General features: G+C 33.5%; 2 protein-coding genes across 2 annotated transcripts in view; both read left to right on the plus strand.

Annotated features, from left to right (window-relative positions):
• The window catches only part of LOC107599510 (serine/threonine-protein kinase PINK1, mitochondrial-like), a 4,755-nt gene extending 3,631 nt beyond the window's left edge, over window positions 1–1,124 (plus strand). Inside the window, 1 exon segment of the mRNA XM_016291124.1 lies at window positions 335–1,124. Coding sequence (XP_016146610.1) covers window positions 335–625 — 291 coding nt within the window. The 3' untranslated portion in view covers window positions 626–1,124.
• On the plus strand, window positions 1,004–6,438 carry LOC107599515 (agmatinase, mitochondrial-like). The gene is given in 8 exon segments (XM_016291137.1): window positions 1,004–1,047; window positions 2,636–2,838; window positions 2,928–2,976; window positions 3,726–3,885; window positions 3,887–3,922; window positions 4,142–4,321; window positions 4,703–4,787; window positions 6,270–6,438. Coding segments are annotated over 8 exon segments (831 nt in total). The 3' UTR covers window positions 6,344–6,438.
• The last annotated feature ends 3,916 nt before the right edge of the window (window positions 6,439–10,354 follow it).

Here is a 10,354-nt window from a genome sequence, read left to right on the forward strand (position 1 = left end):
TATATATATATATATATATATATATATATGTATATGTATATGTGTGTGTAAAATTGTACTTTAACACTGTCAAGATTAAAATAGTAAGCTAAATATGTTTTTTTTCCTAATGAAATATGACCTTCATTCAGATCACAAAACCGATTTGCATAAATAGTTTTTTTTAATAGTTAATATTTATTTATTATTATGTTTTTATTGTTGTAAGTTTTATTTTTTATTTTTTTTAAGCAAAAAATCATTTCTGCATGTGTTATTGAATACAACATAATCATAATCTGTACCGGTCATAAAAATTATACTGATATTTCATAATGTCCCTGATGATTTGCAGCGCCCCAGCGCACGTTTGGCTGCTACCATGCTGCACATCAGCCTGTGGGGAAAGTGTGTGTTGGCCAGCTTGAACCAGGCCAGGATGGATGAGCTGACGGACTGGCTGCTGTGTCAGACTGCTGTGGTGCTGCTGAAGGGTCGAGGGTCCGGCGGGAGCTCTGTGGAAGCTGAACTCCAGAGATGCTTTCTCGCCAACATAGACCTGGAGGATCTCCACACTGCAGTCAGCTTCCTCATGTACGGACAAGAGCAGTGGAAATCCCTGCTAGTGCACTACACTGAGCCATAGTGTGTGTGTGTGTGTGTGTGTGTGTGAGTGAGTGTTCACTGGAGAAACAAGCACAGCTCAGTACCAATTATTTTTTTAGTAGACTGTGGAAGCACTTTAATCTATCACTGACATTTTGATACTATGGCATTTGCACTTTTCAGTATATACACTAAGAATACTTTATGCTGTTAATGACTCTTTAGAATAACAGTTTAAACCGAGTACAAATTCATGCATAATGTAATGCATTAATATCCACAGTATATCACAGTTTACTGAATATTGTTTAAAAAAGGAGGAAAATAAATGCAGAATAAATTATACAGTTGATGTTTTTCTGACAGGATATTCAATACAAATTTGATTTTAACTTTTGGTAACTGATTGCATCATGAAATGTGTGTGTTACCAGAACAGAGTTGGTTGGAGAGGCTGGGAAAGTAATTGGGATTTGTGATGGCATTTCAGAGATAGAGCAAGTGATTATTTTTGGAGACGTTCACTATGACAATCTTTGGAAGAACATGTTCAGATGAATTATATAATAAGGCCAGTCATTGTGCATGTGCATTAAAAGTAAACAGGGTGACTTTTGAATGCATGCTGACTTCATTGTATATAGGCTGGAGATGACTAAAAAAGCCCAAAATAATAAAGAATTAGAATAGTATTGAAATAATGTGTTCTTGTCTTTTGCATATGACAATAAAACAGTTTGGTGATAGATTACACATATTAATATTTACACTGCATTGTATTATAATTGTAATATATAAGTTTCTAGTATGCCTAGTAAGAGAGCTTGATTAGCTGGTTCAGGTGTGTTTAATTAGTGTTGGAGCTAAACTCTGCAGGACATTATTATTATTATTGTAATTAAAAACAATACTTATACTATATATACAGTATATGATACTGTACATTCATATATAACACACTGTCATGAGTGTCACAAAAATGCCTGCGACAGTTTGTCGTTGTATAATTGTATAATAGGCCTATATAATAAAAACATTTGTATTTGCTGTGTGTGTATTGTATTACTATGTATAGGCCTATATGTATAGTATCGTACATTTTATAGACAGAATACTTTATAAAACATTTATATTTATATATTTTATTTTTATATATAATTTTATAACATTTAATATATTTAAAAAAAATACAAATATTGTAAAAAATTAAATGTAATCAAGAATTGTAAATAATTTTTAAAATATTTTTAATAATATTTGTATTTAGACATGCCTATAACAAACACTATAAAGTTGAAATATTTTTGAATATATATATATAACATTTTATATATTTTCAAAAATGTAATACAAATACAATACAGTAGTAATTAAAAGTAATACAATTAACTATTTTTATGGACATTTTATAAATTTGATATAAATTGTATTTAAATATAAATTTTATAGGCATACATTCTTATAATAAAACACATTCTTATAATAAAACATAATATTTATACATTTCTTTATTTTTAAAATATAATTTTATAACGTAATATATAAAAAAAAACGAATAAATAATATTTTTAAAATAATGAAATTTAATAAAGCACTGTAATTCAAGTTTTAAATATTTTTAATAATATTTGTATTTAGACATATGCTTATAATAAGACATGCTATTTATACATATATTTGATATATTTGTAAATATATTAATAACATTTAATATATTTTGAAAATGTAATACAAATATTAAAAATTCAATAAAGTAGTAGTGAAAAGTAATACAAGTAACTCAGTTTTTAATAAGAATGTAGTATATACGCACATGTGTGTGTGTTTATATATATATATATATATATAGTCCTTTTTTAAATTATTGATCAAATCTGTTTATATAATTAATAATAGTAAATAGAAATATTTATGTAATTTCCAGTCAAGCTGTAAAATCTTTAAAATGTCATTTCCAGCACAGAATGCTAAACATAATACATAATTTGTGGTATGGTTGAAATGTTCATGAACAAAAAATGACTTGCTGAGTCCCTTGTACTCAATACAGATTCAGTCCGAGGCACATCAGTGCAGAATCTGCTATGATAAGGTTGTACAACGGCTGGACGAGAGCGGCCCCATATGAATCTTTAAGGGTGGCAGATATCGGTGACGTTAACGTCAACCTCTTTGACCTGAAGGACACCTGCAAAAAAATACAAGAGGCTTACCGCGAAATTGTGGCCACTGGCTGCATTCCACTTACACTGGGTAAAAAAACATTTTCAATATGCAGGGATACACGGATCAGTTTTGAGTCTATTTTTAATATGTTACTTCTCCACTTCTTAGATTCCCAGGAGGTGATCATATAATTGCATACCCAATTCTACAAGCAGTTGCTGAGAGGTTGGTGCAAACACAATTTTGTGCTACTAACTAACATTTAGTCTGAAATACTGCTATTTCTGCTGTTCAGACATGGGCCAGTGGGCCTAATACATGTGGATGCCCATGCGGACACTAGTGGCATGATTCTGGGTGAGAAAATTGGTCATGGGACCCCTTTCAGGAGCTGTGTGGATGAGGGGCTCCTGGACTGCAAAAGGGTCATCCAGATCGGGCTCAGAGGCTCGGGTTTATCCTCCAGATGATTATGAGTGGAGCCGAGCACAGGTATCACAATGCTTTTACCAAAAATCATGCTCTATATAGGTGAGATATACAGTATATATATATATATATGGCCGGTGCTTCTTTCTCTCATATCACTCTGCTGACACGCAATTAATAAAATGTTATGTAAAAAATGTTTGTGTATTTTTAGAGTATTTGTATTTAGGCATATATAATAAAACGTCAACCTCTTTGACCTGAAGGACACCTGCAAAAAAATACAAGAGGCTTACCGCAAAATTATGGCCACTGGCTGCATCCCACTTACACTGGGTAAAAAAAGCATTTTCAATATGCAGGAATACACGGATCAGTTTTGAGTCTATTTTTAATATGTTACTTCTCCACTTCTTAGATTCCCAGGAGGTGATCATACAATTACATACCCAATTCAACAAGCAGTTGCTGAGAGGTTGGTGCAAACACAATTTTGCGATACTAACTCACATTTAGTCTGAAATACTGCTATTTCTGCTGTTCAGACATGGACCAGTGGGCCTAATACATGTGGATGCCCATGCGGACACTAGTGGCATGATTCTGGGTGAGAAAATTGGTCATGGGACCCCTTTCAGGCGCTGTGTGGATGAGGGGCTCCTGGACTGCAAAAGGGTCGTCCAGATCGGGCTCAGAGGCTCGGGTTTATCCTCCAGATGATTATGAGTGGAGTCGAGCACAGGTATCACAATGCTTTTACCAAAAATCATGCTCTATATAGGTGAGATATACAGTATATATATATATATATGGCCGGTGCTTCTTTCTCTCATATCACTCTGCTGACACGCAATTAATAAAATGTTATGTAAAAAATGTTTGTGTATTTTTAGAGTATTTGTATTTAGGCATATATAATAAAACGTATACTGTTTATACATTTATTTATTGCTCTTTCCAGGGTTTCCGTGTAGTGGAAGCTGTGGAGTGCTGGCACAAATCTCTTGTCCCACTCATGGAGGAGGTTCGCTCACAGATGGGAACCGGACCGGTCTATCTCAGCTTTGACATAGACAGTCTGGACCCTGCATTTGCTCCAGGCACAGGAACACCTGAGATTGCTGGCCTCACACCCATTCAGGTATGCTTTACCTGTCCAGGTCGGTCATCAGAGATGCTCAAATCTGCTCCTGGAGTTGAGCTGAAATTCCAAACACCACTGAACCAACTAATGAAGGCCTTTTGATTCACTTGATGCCAGTAATACTTCCACAAGAATGCATATAAACATAAGATTTACTGCACAATATGCAACCATATATAGAACAAATGGTTTGGAAAATGGACACACTATTAATCTGGCATACTGTACTATACGGTACAGATCATACGTAATTAAGGTGCAGCCGTTAGACTTTGCGTATGAAAGTTTAATCTTAACCTTAGGGGATAGTTAAAAGCATACTTAAAGACAGGGATGTGGCTTATTTGAAGAATAATGTATTTTGAAATTTGCTTTCAGGGTCTGGAAATCATTCGAGGTTGTCGAGGTCTTAATCTTGTAGGCTGTGATTTAGTTGAGGTCTCTCCACCTTATGACACCACAGGTACTGTTTTACATTGGGAAAATATGTCATTTAATGCGAAAGACTTGAATAATTCAGAATATTTCAATCAATATTTTCTCAGGAAACACTGCTTTGACTGTGGCTAACCTTATTTTTGAGATGATGTGTGTCCTTCCGAAAGTCAAATATTATTGATTGCTTTATTTTTCTACATCAGTGGAACATCTTAAATAATTGCACAGTGACTTTAATACATGATTTATGTACAAAATCAGTATTAATATTATTTTCAGCAAAAAAAAAAGTCAGTTTATGAACACAATAAAGAAAATTCATGTGGATGTAGAAATAACTTTCGGAAAAGTACAGGTAATGAGTGGAGGACAGAGGAGCCTCTTAAAGAAGAAGTTACAGGTCTGTGAGGGCCAGAAATCTTGCTTGTTTGTAGGTGACCAAATACTTATTTTACCGAGGACTTTACCAATTAATTCTTTAAAAATCCTACAATGTGATTTTCTGGATTTTTTTTCTCATTTTGTCTCTCATAGTTGAGGTATACCTATGATGAAAATTACAGGCCTCTCTCATCTTTTTAAGTGGGAGAACTTGCACAATTGGTGGCTGACTAAATACTTTTTTGCCCCACTGTATATGGCCGGTGCTTCTTTCTCTCATATCACTCTGCTGACACGCAATTAATAAAATGTTATGTAAAAAAATTTGTATTTAGGCATATATAATAAAACATATACTGTTTATACATTTATTTATTGCTCTTTCCAGGGTTTCCGTGTAGTGGAAGCTGTGGAGTGCTGGCACAAATCTCTTGTCCCACTCATGGAGGAGGTTCGCTCACAGATGGGAACCGGACCGGTCTATCTCAGCTTTGACATAGACAGTCTGGACCCTGCATTTGCTCCAGGCACAGGAACACCTGAGATTGCTGGCCTCACACCCATTCAGGTATGCTTTACCTGTCCAGGTCTGCTCCTGGAATTGAGCTGAAATTCCAAACACCACTGAACCAACTAATGAAGGTCTTTTGATTCACTTGATGCCAGTAATACTTCCACAAGAATGCATATAAACATAAGATTTACTGCACAATATGCAACCATATATAGAACAAATTGTTTGGAAAATGGACACACTATTAATCTGGCATACTGTACTATACGGAACAGATCATGCGTAATTAAGATGCAGCCAAGAGCAGCCGTTAGCGCCGTTATACTTTGCGCATGAAAGTTTAATCTTAACCTTAGGGGATGGTTAAAAGCATACTTAAAGACAGGGATGTGGCTTATTTGAAGAATAATGTATTTTGAAATTTGCTTTCAGGGTCTGGAAATCATTCGAGGTTGTCGAGGTCTTAATCTTGTAGGTTGTGATTTAGTTGAGGTTTCTCCACCTTATGACACAGGTACTGTTTTACATTGGGAGAATATGTCATTTAATGCGAAAGACTTGAATAATTCAGAATATTTCGATTTCCCATCTTTTGAATCAATTTTTTCTCAGGAAACACTGCTTTGACTGGGGCTAACCTTATTTTTGAGATGATGTGTGTCCTTCCGAAAGTCAAATATTATTGATTGCTTTATTTTTCTACATCAGTGGAACATCTTAAATAATTGCACAGTGACTTTAATACATGATTTATGTACAAAATCAGTATTAATATTATTTTCAGCAAAAAAAAAAGTCAGTTTATGAACACAATAAAGAAAATTCATGTGGATGTAGAAATAACTTTCGGAAAAGAAAAAAAAATCACAAAACTATGTATTTGATCATTTAGTTTTTGAACAGATTAATAAATAAACTAGATTACATAATACAGTGTTAATTATTTTGCACCACAGACATCAATACATTTAATCAAACAGAGTTAATAAGCCATGAAAATTTGGCATGATTTAATGCTATCTTAAATTTAAGATATTTACCAGTGCATTGCAAAACACAAATAAAATGCTAATATAGTACAATGACACAAATACCGCATCATCAGTTATAAAGTATATGAATGTTCACTGAACACCATATGAATAAAGTAATATTATTCATCACTCAAAATGCGTCAGCAATGGAAGACTTCATATAGGAGTGGATTTAACTCACCCACACCTTTATGTGCATATGCAATAGCTAATCAAATAATGCATTAACCACTAAATCCTGCTAACAAAATGAAACATCCCAGTATAAAGGAGACCAATGGTTTTCTACAGCAAACATGAAATGCATAGTACAAGATACTTCAGATCAAGTATGTATTATTTCTTCTCTTTGTACTGTTGAGAATGTTTTGCATGCCACAGCACATATTTAATGATAGAACACAAATGAAAACTATAAAGGTCTCTGGCACTATTTGTCATTCTTTAAGGCTTTACCTGCTCATTTAATAGCTGCACTATATAGCTGAATGTGACTTGTAAAGGTCAATAAAGAGCTGTTACACCCTTTACTTACACTATCAATCTGGTAAGAACGTCTGGAATCTTTCCTATATTTTAGAGACACAACCCTATATTACATTATTACATATACATTTAATATTACGTAACTATTTACACTGAAGCACAGTTTGTGTTTGATGGGTATTGCTGTAAAGTTATGCCAGCTGTGTTAAAGTTTGTACCATGCACAAAAAAAGTGACTAAACCTAAACCGTTTTCTTTAGATACTGAACTGATGAAGCTACAGTCCTTAATTTGTTGAAAGTTTAAGTGAACAAAGGTATATAGCTAAAATCCATATTTTCACCACTGTTTAGAAAGAAAAAAAATTGTATGGTCAAATTATTGAAAATAATTAAAAATGGTCATTTCCAAATGGTAGCTTTTCATAACGAGTTGTTAAAGAGCCAATTTTTTTAAAAACATTTTAGAATGTATTTTTTGGTATGGAATTGCAAGTAAAACATATTATAAAATGGTTCATTTCTTTAACATTAGTTAAAATGAGTTTAACAATAAACCACAATTTTGAAATAATAAAAATGTGGTAGTATATGTACTTTGGAAATATGCATTATCCAATGATTAATAAATGCTGCGAAAGCATTTAATTTACTGCATTGACTAAAGTTAACATACTGTATATAACCTTACTGTAAAGTGTTTGCAAAAAAGTTATAATATTGCACTTTCTAGATCAAGAGGGTTAAATTAAAGGGGGGGAAAAAAAACATTCACAGCATTGTCATGAGTAAACATAGGACTAAAAGTCTACAGTGATCATGTTTGTTATGCTACGTTATGTTTTTAACCCTTATGACTGGTTTTGTGGTCGGTCCAGGGTCACATTTATTGGATTTATCCAAACGTAATATGTATAACGAAAGAACCTGGATGTGCTGGAGGTGTGTGGCGAACCATTCTCAGCCTTGGATGCCTCTTTTGCTTTCGTTTTAGGCTGTTTTTCCTCACTTGAGTCACTGAAATTGGAAACCGCATTGTTTAATGTTTCTGCATTTCCCGTCTAACACATCAGAATTATGAATGCAATAAAACTTACCTGAAAGCCTGAATAACTACAGTGCCAAATAAAATAAAAAGTGCAGAGAATATCAAAGACAGTAGGGGCATCATCTCACGCCTACAAAATGAATGAAAAATAACTTAATAGAGCATTAAATATCAAAAATATTGCTGACCAAACCCAACTTAAAGGGGTCATAGGATGCTACATGCACTTTTACAAGTTGTTTGAACTGAAATGCGTGTTGGCAGTGTGTGTACACAACCACCCTATAATGATAAAAATCCACCCAGTGTTTTTTTTTTAATCTGGTTAAATGTTTTCCCCTTTCTCAAATCGAGCCGATCTCAGATGCCTGTCTGTGTGACGTCACACAGACAGGCCCCTCCCACAATAGTTTGATTGACAGTAGCGTTTCAGCACAGACTGGACTGGCGTCTTACCTTAGCGGTCTAAGCTAAGCGGTGAGCGGTCATCAGTCCGCTATTGTTTCACCGCTGGAGCAGATGTAGACAAGAATTACTCCTAAGCGCTTGAGGTGTTCTGTTGTTGGATGTAATAATGAACAGCAGTAGTCATTTACTCTCGACATCTGAGCTGTTGAACTCGCAGTGGATTACGTTGTTTCTGAAGGGAATGCGCCCCCGATCTACATAAATGTGTCTATGTTCGCGCGAATCATTCATGATCCAGCCTCATCTACAGAAGAAGTGAGTATAATGTTTTGTAATGAATCTTTGCAAATTTTTTTTACAAAAAAAAAAAAAAAAAAAAAAACGTGATTTGGAATAGCAAAACAGTGTCATATTGTCACAGTTTATGAACACAATAAAGAAAATTCATGTGGATGTAGAAATAACTTTCGGAAATGAAAAAAAAAATCACAAAACTATGTATTTGATCATTTAGTTTTTGAACAGATTAATAAATAAACTAGATTACATAATACAGTGTTAATTATTTTGCACCACAGACATCAATACATTTAATCAAACAGAGTTAATAAGCCATGAAAATTTGGCATGATTTAATGCTATCTTAAATTTAAGATATTTACCAGTGCATTGCAAAACACAAATAAAATGCTAATATAGTACAATGACACAAATACCGCATCATCAGTTATAAAGTATATGAATGTTCACTGAACACCATATGAATAAAGTAATATTATTCATCACTCAAAATATGTCAGTAATGGAAGACTTCATATAGGAGTGGATTTAACTCACCCACACCTTTATGTGCATATGCAATAGCTAATCAAATAATGCATTAACCACTAAATCCTGCTAACAAAATGAAACATCCCAGTATAAAGGAGACCAATGGTTTTCTACAGCAAACATGAAATGCATAGTACAAGATACTTCAGATCAAGTATGTATTATTTCTTCTCTTTGTACTGTTGAGAATGTTTTGCATGCCACAGCACATATTTAATGATAGAACACAAATGAAAACTATAAAGGTCTCTGGCACTATTTGTCATTCTTTAAGGCTTTACCTGCTCATTTAATAGCTGCACTATATAGCTGAATGTGACTTGTAAAGGTCAATAAAGAGCTGTTACACCCTTTACTTACACTATCAATCTGGTAAGAACGTCTGGAATCTTTCCTATATTTTAGAGACACAACCCTATATTACATTATTACATATACATTTAATATTACGTAACTATTTACACTGAAGCACAGTTTGTGTTTGATGGGTATTGCTGTAAAGTTATGCCAGCTGTGTTAAAGTTTGTACCATGCACAAAAAAAGTGACTAAACCTAAACCGTTTTCTTTAGATACTGAACTGATGAAGCTACAGTCCTTAATTTGTTGAAAGTTTAAGTGAACAAAGGTATATAGCTAAAATCCATATTTTCACCACTGTTTAGAAAGAAAAAAAATTGTATGGTCAAATTATTGAAAATAATTAAAAATGGTCATTTCCAAATGGTAGCTTTTCATAACGAGTTGTTAAAGAGCCAATTTTTTTAAAAACATTTTAGAATGTATTTTTTGGTATGGAATTGCAAGTAAAACATATTATAAAATGGTTCATTTCTTTAACATTAGTTAAAATGAGTTTAACAATAAACCACAATTTTGAAATAATAAAAAT

This window comes from Sinocyclocheilus grahami, unplaced genomic scaffold (genome assembly GCF_001515645.1).
Source record: "Sinocyclocheilus grahami isolate Dianchi unplaced genomic scaffold, SAMN03320097.WGS_v1.1 scaffold13.1, whole genome shotgun sequence".
NCBI lineage: Eukaryota > Metazoa > Chordata > Actinopteri > Cypriniformes > Cyprinidae > Sinocyclocheilus > Sinocyclocheilus grahami.